This window comes from Myripristis murdjan, chromosome 11 (assembly GCF_902150065.1).
Source record: "Myripristis murdjan chromosome 11, fMyrMur1.1, whole genome shotgun sequence".
NCBI lineage: Eukaryota > Metazoa > Chordata > Actinopteri > Holocentriformes > Holocentridae > Myripristis > Myripristis murdjan.
In genome coordinates, this window is record NC_043990.1 from 4,497,296 (window position 1) to 4,513,193 (window position 15,898).

The following is a 15,898-nucleotide window of genomic DNA, read 5'->3' on the forward strand; positions in this document are numbered from 1 at the left end:
TGGTTTCTTTAGTCGTCTCTGACCATAAATTAAATAGCTAAATAGAAAAAAATAGAACGGTTGGTTCTCCCTGCAGTGGAAAGGAAACTAAAGGCAGAAACTAAACTTCCCAGGTTCAGGAAAGTTCCAGGTTCAACCTTTATATCTCAAAAGGACCATAAGACCATTTTCCAAGATGGAAGATACCGATGTCTATTACATATCAGGGCCAAAAAAACATCAGATTTTCTTATACAAAAATTATTTGTGGAATAAGAGTCACCAGAAATGAATCAGATAACAAAATTCAGTGGCTTGAAGCTGTGCTAAGTGATTTCTGACCACTAGATGGTGGTGGTAGCTCAAAACTCCATTTGTTTGAATGGATGGTTGTTGATTGAGACCAGTGTCTTCCAGGTCCTGAAAATCCTCAGGTAGACCTCAGTTATGAGTCACTAGTAAGATCAGGGGAGAGGAGGAGGAGGAGGGGGTGGTAAACCTCATTTTCCATCTCGACACCTGCACATTTTGGTGACAATGTAAAGGAAAAAGGAATGATCTGAGCTGGTGGTGATTTTATCTCTACATTTATCTGAAGTTGGGATTCATTTTGACTCACAGGTTTGGTCGTCTGTGTGTCTGTATTCCAGTTTTACCTCTGCAGTTCCCACTCACTCCTGTCATTGTGAAGGCTGAAGATGAAGAGAAAGCTCCATCCTCACAGCTTCATCAGAGCCACACTGAGCAGAGCGGAGAGGCAGAGTCTCCAACCAGCAGCTCCACTGAGCCGATGGAAACCGAAACTGATGGAGAGGACGGCGGAGGACCAGAACCAGGCAGGAACTTGGATCCAGCTGCTGCTTTACATCCAACTAGAGACGGCCAGCTCCTCTCCTCACACCTTTCTGAACCTGAGACTGAAGACGGAGAAGAAGACTGCAAGGAGACCAGAGAACCACCTAGAAAGAAACACTTTCAACCCAAGATGCTCAGTTTTTTAAAAGTACAGTTACACAGAGCAGGTTTGTACACTCAAAGTGTCGCTCTCACACACACTTTGTGGCATTTATGCCCATATCTGTTATTAATGAACACCTCAGTTAGCATCATTTTAGCCAATGATGTGGCTTGCTTAATGTACACTAACTGAACTATAGCCAGAAACCAGAAACACCGCCCAGCGTCACACAGGCAGGAGTCAATGCCAGTAATGCCTTGATGTGAGGTCACTCTTACAGTATCAAAATGGATTAATTATGGGTTGTCATGGCTGCCCATCAGGCTCCTGATGGGCAGCTCAGTACCTTACATGGCACCTTCTGTCATCAGTGTGTGAATGGGTGAATTAGAGGCTGACATTGTAAAGTGTTGCTGAAACAGGGTGTCCGCGGGGTCTCAAAAAGTCTAAAAAAGTCTCGAATTAGAAAATCAAATTTTAAGGCCTTAAAAAGACTTAAATTCACTGAATTTACGTCTTAAATAATTTTAAACAGGTCTTAATTTTCATAAGTCCGTAACGCTATCTCAAATGCTAAATGAAAAGCTCCCGAAACAATTCATTATTATATTATGACTACAACGATAGTAACACGATAGCTCACTGAATGCAAATTTAGCGAGGCCTGGCTTGACAGGCCTGAAATTGGAGGGAAACAAATCTGGGTGGCGCAAAAGTACGAGTCCAAAAGGCAAAGACACTTTCCAGGCTACAGCAGCGCACTGACATAGATTGTGTAACAAAGTAATTTTTTAAACAAATAATAATTGAACATATTGTTAAATTAGTGGAATCAAGTTTACTGGTAAACATCTACTCCTCAGGTGAAATAATTATTGATGCATCCTCTTGCCATTTTTGTTCAATCATTTATAACATCATTTTCACCTTTTATTGACATAACAACGTAATTGTTAAGTGTTGTTTATACCTCAGTTAATTTAAAGTAATTTCTATTTCATTTGTGTGCATTTTACTCATTAACATTTTAATCATTAACATTAAAAACACACTCTTTTTTGGTAGTAAAATGAGAGTAAAAGGTTAAAAACGGAATTCAGAAAATTAAAACGGAAAAGACAGAATTTCCAAAAATTAAAATGGAAAAAACGGAATTTGGGAAAAAATAAAATGGATTTTATAGGGCCCTAATTGTACATTCATTTTTATAAAATAATTTTGTTTTCAAGTAATTTTGTGACTCTGCATTTATTTTTTATGTTTTTTACGTCATGACATAGGTATTAAATTTCATTCATAATGGTCTTAAAAAGGTCTTAAAAAGTATTAAATTTTATTACGTGAAACCTGCAGATACCCTGTGAAAAGAACTTAACTTAATTTACCAAAAAATGCCATGGCCCTCAGTTCTTCATTTCCCAACTTGATGCTCACACATTTTGGTGACCATAACACATTTTTCTACGAAAGGAATTAGTTGTTGTTGGTTTTTATCAGTCTATTCATAGCTCAAGGTTGGGGTAATTTTGACTGCCAGTTTTGATGTGTCTGTGTCTTCATTTCAGTCATGCCTCAGCCGTTCCTGTCGACTTCTGTTCCTGTGAGGAGTGAAGATGACGAAGAGAGAGCTCAGTCCTCACAGCCCGATCAGAGCCAAACTGAGGAGAACGCAGAGCCTCGAGCCAGCAGCTCCACTGAACACATGGAAACTGAAGCTGATGGAGCGCCAGCTAGCCCTGGCCAGGTCCTCTCTTCACACTCCTCAGACCCTGAGACTGAAGACAGTGAAGACGACGGGAAGGAGACTGGACAACCTCAGTCAGGGTTATGCTCAACAAATGAAGTCCTTTTCAGTCAGGGGAAATTTGACGTCGAGGAGGAACTTTCTTCATGCTCTTTCAAAACCGCCACAGGAAAGAAACAGTGGAGATGCTCAGTGTGCGGTCGAGTCTTTGACCTTAAAGGAAGCCTCAGAGCTCACATAATGATGCACAAGGGAGACAGAGCCTTTAGTTGCTCAGTGTGTGGTAAATCATTTCTCCTCAAAGGACATTTGAAGCGACACATGCTAATCCACACAGGAGAGAAATCACATAGTTGCTCAGTTTGCGGTAAAGGATTTGCACATGGCGGGGACCTTAACAGACACATGATGACGCATACAGGGGAGAAACCATTTAATTGTTCAGATTGCCATAAGGGCTTCGTGCGTAGAAGCGATTACGACATACACATGAGATCCCACACGGGTGAGAAACCGTTTAGTTGTGCAATCTGCAACAAAAGATTTAGGAGATCTGAACATATGAAGAGGCATCTTCTCAGTCATACGGATGAGAAACCATTCAGCTGCGAAGTCTGCGGTCTAAAATTCAAGCAAAAACATGGAATGGTCAGACATGTGAGAGCCCACGCAGCACAGAAACCGGTTAGCTGCTCGATCTGTGGTAAAACTTTTAATAAAGAAAGATATTTGAAAGTCCATCTGACAGCCCACGCCAAAGAGAAGATGCTCAGTTGCAGTGTGTGCGGGGAAACGTTCAGCAAGCGTTCACATGTGAAAAAACACAAGTGTGTCGGCAGGGGCAGCAGCAGGTGAAGCTGCAGAGCTGCTGGTTGAGCCGAGGAGCTCAGCAGGAACCAAACAAACCAGAGACACGTCCATCATTCAGGAGGAGACCCGAACACCTCAACTCTGATGTGTGCAGCCACATCTGATTACTGCTCTTAAATGTATTTCACTAGGTGGAGAAATTATTTGTAAATTTTGTCAGTGATGTTTTCAATAATTTGTCATGAGGTGCAGCAGTGCTTCATGTGTTCAGGCTCTTTGGAGTTTGTGTAAATTTAACATTACAGAGTGATGCAGCTTTTATGATATTTTCATGTGTTAACAGGGTTACGTTCAACACTATTTCAACATGTTGCACTGCATTTTCAATCTCAAAGTTCATGTGCAGAGGTCACTGGGAGGGGAGACGTGTATTTGAGTGTTTCATCAATGACAACTTTTAACATTTTAAGATATAAATCAGAACTTTCTGTGGTTAATTTATGTTTGCCTTTCAGCGTCTTCATTTGACAGATTTTTAAGGAAACTATTAGCCTTAGGTTGAATTTAGAACATTGTTTTCTTTTATCTGAATGATGATTTAAATGTAATGATTTTGATGTTAAAATACTGATAGTTTAAACAAAATTGAACTCTGGTAAAGTGTTGGGTTGTCTGGGTCACTGTCTGTGATATGAGGCCATGTGGGGCTTAAATAACCTCCACGCTTTCCTGGGCTGCTAATTCACAATTCTGTATTTTCATCTCTCTTTTCATTTCCACATAACGTCTTGGAAAATATTTAGAAAAGAGCAGAGCAAATTGTTTTTTTTTTTTCTTATAATGGTACAATCCACCTTGTATGTGTTTAAATCTTGAGGATGTTATTTTTGAGGCCTGTTGTGCTGCACTATGGGAGCAAATAAAGTGAATAGTCCATCATTCAGGAGGAAACCCAAACTCTTCTAGCAAAGGTTGTGGTTGGAGATGCAGCCACATCTGAATATTGCTTGTACACTGATCCAATCGCCAAAAAAAAAAATTGCCATTTCTGTAAAGATTCTTACAGAAATCTCCAAATGTCAATCAAAGCATGATTTTTTTTTTTTTTTTTTTAAATGGTGGTTCCTCAAAGTCTTGGTGGTGTGGTGCCTGGAAAGAATAATGACTATGTTTATCTATTGATTTATTCATGATTGATCAAAAATGGCCAAAACTTGAACCAACTTGGCTGAGGAGAACAAAGAATTTGCCCCACAAGTGTGAACTGTGTGGTGCCTTCTGACTCTAAGGGTTTTTGTACGGTGTTGATCTGCCTGGCCTTGTCTCGATGCGTCTGGTGTGCCTTAGCTTTTGGCCTCGGCATCTTATCAGTGCAGCTGCTCACAGTGTCGGCACAGACAACAGAAACCAGAGGCCAGAAGGCGTCCTAACGGTGACGTCCAGCACCTGACCCTGACCACTTAAAGACTCTTTACAGACGAAATCTGTCAGGGAAAATTCCTCCACACATGGATCTGGGTTGAAGGGTTTTAAATATCCCCTGTTGATAAGAAACCTTCAGAATTAGGTGGCATTACATTGTGGCTGCTCTTGTAAAACTTGGTTCTTCTTTCTCGAGCTTTTAAATAAAAGTTTCAGGTCTCCTGAGCCCATTTCAGCTCTGAGTTAAACCAGTTCTCCATACTTTCCCTCCCCCCTGCAACTAAAGTGCTGTTACATAAGTTTAAATTTGACATTGATGTGAAAAGTGGTTATAGGAAGGTGAGGGGGACGTTTGACCCGATAGTATGGTTAGAGGATGAAATTAGGAAGGCCCAAGATAATAAAGAAACAGTAGCAGCTGTATTTTTTGATGTTGAGAAAGCATATGATATGCTATGGAGGGAAGGGCTACTAATAAAGTTACACAAAATGGGTGTGGGGGGCAATACATTTAATTGGGTGATGGATTTCTTGAACAAAAGTATTCAAGTAAAGATAGGAGGTGAAATGTCCAGTAAATATGAGGTGGAAAATGTTACACCACAGGGGAGCGTTGTGAGTTCTTTGCTTTTCTCATTAATGATTAATGACGTATTTGCAAATGTGCCTTCAGACTTGGGGAGGTCGCTGTTTGCAGATGATGGGGCATTATGGAAGAGAGGGAGAAACTGGAACCATGTTGTTCAAAAGGTACAAGGGAATAAATCAAGTTGAGACGTGGGGGAGGAAGTGGGCATTTAAGTTTTCAGTTGACAAGACAAAAGCAATGTTTTTTTTTTTTTTTTTTTTTTTACAAGAAAGATAAATGGAGGCAATTCAGATCTTAAAATGTATGGAAATAAGTTAGAAATAGTTCATTCAGGTTCCTTGGTGTGCAATTTGATACTAGACTTACATGGAAAGAACACATAACAGTATAGTTGAGAAATGGAAAAAAGTTATTAATGTAATGAGATGTGTAGTCGGACGGGAATGGGGGGCAGATGTATCAGCGTTAAAGTATATATATGTAGCTCTCATCAGATCTAGGCTGGATTATGGGAGTGTAGTGTATGGTTCTGCTGCAAAATCCACATTACAGGCATTACATGTGATTCAGAATAGGTCCCTCAGGATCTGCATAGGTGCCACAAAAACATCAGTGTGTGCTGTACAAGTTGAGGCAGCAGAAATGCCACTTTGTATGCGCAGGGAACTCCTTAGTGTAAACTATTGGATGAATTTGGCAGGACATGGTGATAACCATCCGACTAAAAGAGTATTGCAAACATGCTGGGAAAGAGAGGGTGATAAGAAATCAAGTTTTGGCTGGACAGGAGAATTAATGGCAAGAGACTTAGGGGTATATGAGCAAGAGTTCTGCCCAGCAGTGGTGTGGCCTACAACCCCAGTGTGGGCATTAGAGCCATTAGAAGTAGATCTGCAATTATTGCAAGTTAAGGCAAAGAAGAAAAATGTAGATTTGGGACAGGAATTCTTTGTATATATTGAAAGGAAATATATAGATTATGTACAAGTTTACACTGATGGATACAAAGAGCCTGTATTGAATAGGACTGGTTCTGCAGTGGCAGCTCCTAGTCATAATGTAGGTATAAGCAAGAGGACATCAAGCTTCCTCAGTGTATGTAAAGAAATGAATGAAATGTATGCAATTAAGATGGCAATAGAATGGGTGGAGCGAGACAAAGTTGAGAGAACAGTCATATGTAGTGATTCATCAGCTGCACTGCACAGCTTGAAAGATGGTATAGTTCAAAATCATCAAGAAACAGTTGATGAAATATTGGAATTGTGCACAAGGGTGAAGTGAGGGGGCACTGAGGTGAACAGTGTAAGGAAAAAAGAAAATGTAGAGCATGTAATGATTAGATGCAGGAAACATGAACTGCAAAGAAGGGCCATGATGGAGGTAATGAAGAGAAATGGAGGAGCAGGAACAGGCTTAAAGAATATAATTGAGGGTGGTGAGAGTGGAAGTGGGAGAAAGTTGCTAGTTAATTTTCTAATAAGGACTGGACTGATAAAAAGAAAATAGAGGACGGAACATTGTAGGGGTTGAATAAGCCCGATAGGTGGCGGTAATGCAACGTTAAGGATGCAAGCTGTCTTTAAACACCAAAGAAGAAGGAGAAGGAGAAGAAGAAAAAGAAAAACAGCAACTCCGGAGCTGTGACCGACACAACATCACCTTCTGCCGGCGGGACAATGCCTAAGGTCCGGGAGCTGAGGTCGTCGGTCATGCGGAGACTAACAGCGGCTCTGGAGAAGATATTTGGTCAGTTTGAGAGAAGGATGGCAGAGTACGAGGAGGAAGTTTCTCGGTCCAAACTGGAGATTGAGCGGCAGAGAAAACTGCTGGAGGCTGTTTCCAAACCCGAGGAGCAAACACTCACAGCAGGTTCTTTTTGAGCTTTATTTATTTATTTATTTATTTATTTATTTGTTTGTTTGTTTTATCACTATGTTATTTTGTTATAAGAGAAATGTATATCTTGTGGATAAGAAGCGGCGTGTCAATTTTCAAACCGATGGGACTTTGCATTTTTTTTCATAATTTATCAACATGAATGGACAATGAGCCCAAACTAATTCAGCATTATGGGCATTTCGCTCTCAAAATATAAACGTTTTTTGCTAATGTCTCCGTTTCAGCGGAAAACATGAGATCTGACGTTAACTAGTCCTTGTCAGCAAGCCAACATGGGCTTATCATGTTTTCTAGACATGGTGATTCCCCAAAACTGAATAAATACCACAGATAGCAACACAAAACTGCTTTGCAGGCTACTGCTTTCTAGTGTCTGCGCCAGAATAAATATGTCTTTTCATAAACTCGCTGGCAGATGTTTTATTTCAGCTGGGGGGGGGGGGGGGGGGGGGGGGGGGGGGGGGGGGGGGTCACTCCAATTAACATCAGCTCCGATTAATGAGGCTAAGCAGCAAAAGTAATGACAGCAGTCACATTAAGGCTGAACAGAGTTATATCATTTCAACCCCACCTTTCGGGGGCTTCTGCTAATCACCTTTTCAGGCTGTTATCAATTTACCTCTGAAATAAAGACGACAGTTTTCACAGATGTGTTGATTTATTAAATGTTCACTTCAATGTACAGATGCAAACAAATTGACAAATTAATTAAATCAATGGCCCAGGGAACTCATAAAGAATAAACAAATTAATAACAATTAATAGGCTGATTAATAACTGATAACATTAAGACATTAATAACAAGAACAAAGTTATAGCTGCGGCTATAACTTTATCTCCGTGGAAAATCTTACAGGGACTGTCCTGCTGCTGACTTGTTATAGAAAAGAAAGCTCCACAAAAGTCACGGAGGATCTTGTTTAGCTCTTTTTTACTTACAGTTGAGAAATCAGCTGTTTGCCCGGTGTTTGTCAGGTAGTCTTGTAGACATTTGACGGCCCAAGACGCTGACCGGGCCGTACGGCTTCATTTCTTCACCTCACCAGCTGATCCACCTCTTCACTCCTCACTCTTGCTTAGGCTATCTCTTCTTTTTTGTTCTGTCTTGTCCTTCTCATTCAGACTTTAATCCAAACTTAGGTCGCCAAATAAATCAAAATTGACGACAAAACGGTCCGTTATGCAGACTAACAAAGCTGACAGCGGCTTTTGATGCGGGTTTCGGTGGGACGTTTTCAGTGATGAGGTTTTTTTTTTTTTTTTTTCTTTTTTTCTCAGTTGCTCATTTGAGCACATTCTAAAAGTGTGATTGACCAATCAGATTGCTCGGTCGGATCTACGTGTTGTATAATATACCATTTATTATCTTGAAAAAACTTCCCCCTGCTTTAGGCCCCTCACCTGAAAGAACCACACCTGCAGCAGTGTGAGAACCACAAAGTTAATGTGACTTTTGCAAAGTCAAAACGATGAATTTTGATGTTTGAAAGTTGGTGAGTGGGGGAAGTTATGTTTTATTTAAACGGCTATGTAGATAGTTTACAAGACACAAAGTACCTGACAGATAAACTTGCGTAACAGTTTTTGTTAAAATCATTTTCTGGTGGTTTAAATTGCTGGGGTGAAATTGACCCCCACTCGATGGCTCCTGAACCAAATCAGAATCATATTGTGTTGTGACTTTGTGATATCGGCAAATATCATATCATTATCTAAAGAATGGATTTAATATCATATCATGTAGAAACTTGTGATGTACTCCCCTATCACCCAGCCCAGTATGGACTAATTTCATGGGAAACATGTTGTGGACCAGAAATACTTAACTGCTGCTACCTTATGTAACACAGTAATTATCCTAGTAAATGGCAGGTATTGTTATAGAAAAGTACATGGGGTACTAATTTAAAGCTGTAAGGACAGACGGTGTCGCTTTTAAAGTGCAAATGAAGAGCCAGATGCTATTGCAGTTTGTCTTTACAGAAGAATTTACTTTGTAAAACCTGAGAGTCTCATCACACAGAAGACATGGCACGCTGAATCAAACATACTCACAGATTTCCTTAATGTGTGTGTGTGTGTGTGTGTGTGTGTGTGTGTTTCAGTGTTGCCTGTGGTGCTGCTGGTGAGTGAAGATGAGGTTCTCTCTGAGCAGCAGCAGGAGGAGCCAGAGGACTGTGGAGGAGCAGAACCAGGCAGGAACTGGGATCCAGCTGCTGCTTTTTTACAACCAGCTGGTGACGGCCAGCTCCTCTGCTCACACTCTGCTGTATGTAAGACTGAAGACGGAGAAGACGACTACAAGGAGACCAGAGAGCCTCAGTCAGGACTCGACTCTTTTTCTGTCAGCAGCCAGCTTAAGACAAGTTTTCTGTCTGAGTCGGTCAACCGGAAACTGAGTGCAGCTGTTGAGGAGATACTGGGGCTGTTTGAAAGAACGATAGCAGAGTTTGAGGAGGAAATTTCTCGATCGAGAAAGAACGACCTTCAACACAAGCTGCTCGACGCTGCTTTTCAACCTGAAGTACGGCTACACAAAGCAGGTTTGTTGCGCTCTCAGATTTTGTGCCGTTTATGTCATGTCTGTCATTTTCAGGCTTGATAGAGGAGAACATTGTCATAGACATATAATCTTTCAACAAGCAGGAGGTAAGATAGGTTAGTTAAATAGCCCGATGCTTCATAATGCTGCCGATGTAATTGACTCCTCTGCCTTTTTACGGTATACGGTTGGATCTTAACTCAGAAACATCGATGTATACAAAAAGTTATGGATCAGTGGTTAGAAATGAAGGAAAAAAACAAGTAGAGCTACAACAGTTAGTCAAATAATTGATTAGTTGCCAACTATTAAATGAATTGCCAACTCTTTCGATATTCAATAACCGCTTTGAGTCATTTTTAAGAAGAAAATTTCCAAATTCTCTGATTTCAGCTTCTCACATGTGAATATTTTCTGGTTTCTTTAGTCGTCTCTGACCATAAATTAAATAGCTAAATAGAAAAAAATAGAACGGTTGGTTCTCCCTGCAGTGGAAAGGAAACTAAAGGCAGAACCTAAACTTCCCAGGTTCAGGAAAGTTCCAGGTTCAACCTTTATATTTTAAAAGGACCATAAGACCATTTTCCAAGATGGAAGATACCGATGTCTATTACATATCAGGGCCAAAAAAACATCAGATTTTCTTATACAAAAATTATTTGTGGAATAAGAGTCACCAGAAATGAATCAGATAACAAAATTCAGTGGCTTGATGCTGTGCCAAGTGATTTCTGACCACTAGATGGTGGTGTTAGCTCAAAACTCCATTTGTTTGAATGGATGGTTGTTGATTGAGACCAGTGTCTTCCAGGTCCTGAAAATCCTCAGGTAGACCTCAGTTATGAGTCACTAGTAAGATCAGGGGAGAGGAGGAGGAGGAGGAGGGGGTGGTAAACCTCATTTTCCATCTCAACACCTGCATATTTTGGTGACAATGTAAAGGAAAAAGGAATGATCTGAGCTGGTGGTGATTTTATCTCTACATTTATCTGAAGTTGGGATTCATTTTGACTCACAGGTTTGGTCGTCTGTGTGTCTGTATTCCAGTTTTACCTCTGCAGTTCCCACTCACTCCTGTCATTGCGAAGGCTGAAGATGAAGAGAAAGCTCCATCCTCACAGCTTCATCAGAGCCACACTGAGCAGAGCGGAGAGGCAGAGTCTCCAACCAGCAGCTCCACTGAGCCGATGGAAACCGAAACTGATGGAGAGGACGGCGGAGGACCAGAACCAGACAGGAACTTGGATCCAGCTGCTGCTTTACATCCAACTAGAGACGGCCAGCTCCTCTCCTCACACCTTTCTGAACCTGAGACTGAAGACGGAGAAGAAGACTGCAAGGAGACCAGAGAACCACCTAGAAAGAAACACTTTCAACCCAAGATGCTCAGTTTTTTAAAAGTACAGTTACACAGAGCAGGTTTGTACACTCAAAGTGTCGCTCTCACACACACTTTGTGGCATTTATGCCCATATCTGTTATTAATGAACACCTCAGTTAGCATCATTTTAGCCAATGATGTGGCTTGCTTAATGTACACTAACTGAACTATAGCCAGAAACCATAAACACCGCCCAGCGTCACACAGGCAGGAGTCAATGCCAGTAATGCCTTGATGTGAGGTCACTCTTACAGTATCAAAATGGATTAATTATGGGTTGTCATGGCTGCCCATCAGGCTCCTGATGGGCAGCTCAGTACCTTACATGGCACCTTCTGTCATCAGTGTGTGAATGGGTGAATTAGAGTGTGACATTGTAAAGTGTTGCTGAAACAGGGTGTCCGCAGGGTCTCAAAAAGTCTAAAAAAGTCTTGAATTAGAAAATCAAATTTTAAGGCCTTAAAAAGACTTAAATATACTGAATTTACGTCTTAAATAATTTTAAACAGGTCTTAATTTTCATAAGTCCGTAACGCTATCTCAAATGCTAAATGAAAAGCTCCCGAAACAATTCATTATTATATTATGACTACAACGATAGTAACACGATAGCTCACTGAATGCAAATTTAGCGAGGCCTGGCTTGACAGGCCTGAAATTGGAGGGAAACAAATCTGGGTGGCGCAAAAGTAGGAGTCCAAAAGGCAAAGACACTTTCCAGGCTACAGCAGCGCACTGATGTGGTGGGAATTCTGGGAACAGAGGACACGCAGCAAGAGTCTAGTACACTCTGGATTTTATTGGGGACACTTGCAAGTGGGCGCCTTAGCCAACGACAAGCAATGTCTGAGGACCAAGAGCGCCCTGCTTGGTTGGTGCAGCCTGCTTTTATACAGAGTCATGGAATGTGTTTGGACACCTATAGTATACATCACATTGTCTGGTGTTTTTCCATCCTGCTGACCTTCCCGTCCAGTTAATGTACACCCCATGTTAGTAAATTTTTGGTTGTTTGTAGACATCTCGCAACGACACCGATGGTTGTAAATGACCACGCCGGCACCTCTGTGTCCTCACGCTGGACCTCCAGCCTGTTTGCACACTCAGTTTGCCCTCTGGTATCTTCTGTGTCCTCAGGTTAACCCCAGCTTTATGATCCTCACAGGTGGTACACGAATGTGCTGTATTTTTCCACAACAACTGACATAGATTGTGTAACAAAGCGAAGAGTTGTCACTCCGCTCTGTTTTCACTGGCTAACAGCAGCACACTGGCTTAGCTTGTCTATACAGAGAAGTGGTATCACTTCGGCTTATTTTTCAATCTATGTTATCATATGCATGCTACTGCTCATTCATTGGTTGTTGAATTGTTAGGTCTGTTTGATAAGTAATTTACAAAACAAAACAAAAAAGTAATTTTTTAAACAAATAATAATTGAACATATTGTTAAATTAGTGGAATCAAGTTTACTGGTAAACATCTACTCCTCAGGTGAAATAATTATTGATGCATCCTCTTGCCATTTTTGTTCAATCATTTATAACATCATTTTCACCTTTTATTGACATAACAACATAATTGTTAGATAAATAAATAAATAAAGTGTTGTTTATACCTCAGTTAATTTAAAGTAATTTCTATTTCATTTGTGTGCATTTTAATCATTAACATTAAAAACACACTCTTTTTTGGTAGTAAAATGAGAGTAAAAGGTTAAAAACGGAATTCAAAAAATTAAAACGGAAAAGACGGAATTTCCAAAAATTAAAATGGAAAAAACGGAATTTGGGAAAAAATAAAATGGATTTTACAGGGCCCTAATTGTACATTCATTTTTTAAAATAATTTTGTTTTCAAGTAATTTTGTGACTCTGCATTTATTTTTTATGTTTTTTACGTCGTGACATAGGTATTAAATTTCATTCATAATGGTCTTAAAAAGGTCTTAAAAAGTATTAAATTTTATTACGTGAAACCTGCAGATACCCTGTGAAAAGAACTTAACTGAATTTACCAAAAATGTCATGGCCCTCAGTTCTTTATTTCCCAACTTGATGATCACACATTTTGGTGACCATAACACATTTTTCTACGAAAGGAATTAGTTGTTGTTGGTTTTTATCAGTCTGTTCACAGCTCAAGGTTGGGGTAATTTTGACTGCCAGTTTTGATGTGTCTGTGTCTTCATTTCAGTCATGCCTCAGCCGTTCCTGTTGACTTCTGTTCCTGTGAGGAGTGAAGATGACGAAGAGAGAGCTCAGTCCTCACAGCCCGATCAGAGCCAAACTGAGGAGAACGCAGAGCCTCGAGCCAGCAGCTCCACTGAACACATGGAAACTGAAGCTGATGGAGCGCCAGCTAGCCCTGGCCAGGTCCTCTCTTCACACTCCTCAGACCCTGAGACTGAAGACAGTGAAGACGACGAGAAGGAGACTGGACAACCTCAGTCAGGGTTATGCTCAACAAATGAAGTCCTTTTCAGTCAGGGGAAATTTGACGTCGAGGAGGCACTTTCTTCATGCTCTTTCAAAACCGCCACAGGAAAGAAACAGTGGAGATGCTCAGTGTGCGGTCGAGTCTTTGACCTTAAAGGAAGCCTCAGAGCTCACATAATGATGCACAAGGGAGACAGAGAATTTAGTTGCTCAGTGTGTGGTAAATCATTTCTCCTCAAAGGACATTTGAAGCGACACATGCTAATCCACACAGGAGAGAAATCACATAGTTGCTCAGTTTGCGGTAAAGGATTTGCACATGGCGGGTGCCTTAACAGACACATGATGACGCATACAGGGGAGAAACCATTTAATTGTTCAGATTGCCATAAGGGCTTCGTGCGTAGAGGCGATTACGACAACCACATGAGATCCCACACAGGTGAGAAACCGTTTAGTTGTGCAATCTGCAACAAAAGATTTAGGAGACCTGAACATATGAAGAGGCATCTTCTCAGTCATACGGATGAGAAACCATTCAGCTGCGAAGTCTGCGGTCTAAAATTCAAGCAAAAATATGGAATGGTCAGACATGTGAGAGCCCACGCAGCACAGAAACCGGTTAAAGATATTTGAAAGTCCATCTGACAGCCCACACCAAATAGAAGACGCTCAGTTGCAGTGTGTGCGGGGAAACGTTCAGCAAGCATTCACATGTGAAAAAACACAAGTGTGTCGGCAGGGGCAGCAGCAGATGAAGCTGCAGAGCTGCTGGTTGAGCTGAGGAGCTCAGCAGGAACCAAACAAACCAGAGACACGTCCATCATTCAGGAGGAAACCCCCATTTATGATATTTTCATGTGTTAACAGGGTTACGTTCAACACTATTTCAACATGTTGCACTGCATTTTCAATCTCAAAGTTCATGTGCAGAGGTCACTGGGAGGGGAGACGTGTATTTGAGTGTTTCATCAATGACAACTTTTAACATTTTAAGATAGAAATAAGAACTTTCTGTGGTTAATTTATGTTTGCCTTTCAGCGTCTTCATTTGACAGATTTTTAAGGAAACTGTTAGCCTTAGGTTGAATTTAGAACGTTGTTTTCTTTTATCTGAATGATGATTTAAATGTAATGATTTTGATGTTAAAATACTGATAGTTTAAACAAAATTGAACTCTGGTGAAGTGTTGGGTTGTCTGGGTCACTGTCTGTGATATGAGGCCATGTGGGGCTTAAATAACCTCCACGCTTTCCTGGGCTGCTAATTCACAATTCTGTATTTTCATCTCTCTTTTCATTTCCACATAACGTCTTGGAAAATATTTAGAAAAGAGCAGAGCAAATTGTTTTTTTTTTTTCTTATAATGGTACAATCCACCTTGTATGTGTTTAAATCTTGATGTTATTTTTGAGGCCTGTTGTGCTGCACTATGGGAGCAAATAGTCCATCATTCAGGAGGAAACCCAAACTCTTCTAGCAAAGGTTGCGGTTGGAGATGCAGCCACATCTGAATATTGCTTGTACACTGTTTTTTTTTCTAAAGATTGATAAATTGCTTATTTTGTCAGTGGTAGTTGGAAATAATGTGCGTCTCGTGCTGGGGCTGCTTGCATACAACTCCATCTAGTGTCCATTTGAGGTTTCTTAAAATGACTTTGGATGCTCTCCCCCAGAATGTTTCCTCCAAAACCCCCAAATCTCTTAGGTTTAACTGTCTTCGCCTTATGTCTGTCAGAGGCTGTGGGAAGCTCAGTGTTCAAACTGGAAAATTTGGTGAGGGAAAGTCACAACAGAAAGCTCGCCATCCATTCGCCAAAAAAAAAATGTGCCATTTCTGTAAAGATTCTTACAGAAATCTCTAAATGTCAATCAAAGCATGATTTTTTTTTTTTTTTTTTTTAATGGTGGTTCCTCAAGGTCTTAGCATCCTAATGTGGTGTCTTGGAAGGAATAATGACTATGTTTATCTATTCTTGATTTATTCATGATTGATCAAAACTTGCACCAACTTGGCTGAGGAGAACAAAGAATTTGCCCCACAAGTGTGAACTGTGTGGTGCCTCCTGACTTAAGGGTTTATGTACGGCGTTGATCTGCCTGGCCTTGTCTCAATGCGTCTGGTGTGCCTT

At 40.7% G+C, this 15,898-nt stretch overlaps 1 protein-coding gene across 1 annotated transcript in view; it reads left to right on the forward strand.

The window, feature by feature from the left end:
- The window catches only part of LOC115367374 (zinc finger and SCAN domain-containing protein 2-like), a 36,069-nt gene extending 20,882 nt beyond the window's left edge, over positions 1-15,187 (forward strand). Inside the window, exons 5-8 of the mRNA XM_030063068.1 lie at positions 7,278-7,374; positions 9,510-9,947; positions 10,994-11,365; positions 13,524-15,187. Of these exons, the coding sequence (XP_029918928.1) occupies positions 7,278-7,374; positions 9,510-9,947; positions 10,994-11,365; positions 13,524-14,401 (1,785 nt within the window). The 3' untranslated portion in view covers positions 14,402-15,187. The remainder of the gene's footprint in view (positions 1-7,277; positions 7,375-9,509; positions 9,948-10,993; positions 11,366-13,523) is intronic.
- The last annotated feature ends 711 nt before the right edge of the window (positions 15,188-15,898 follow it).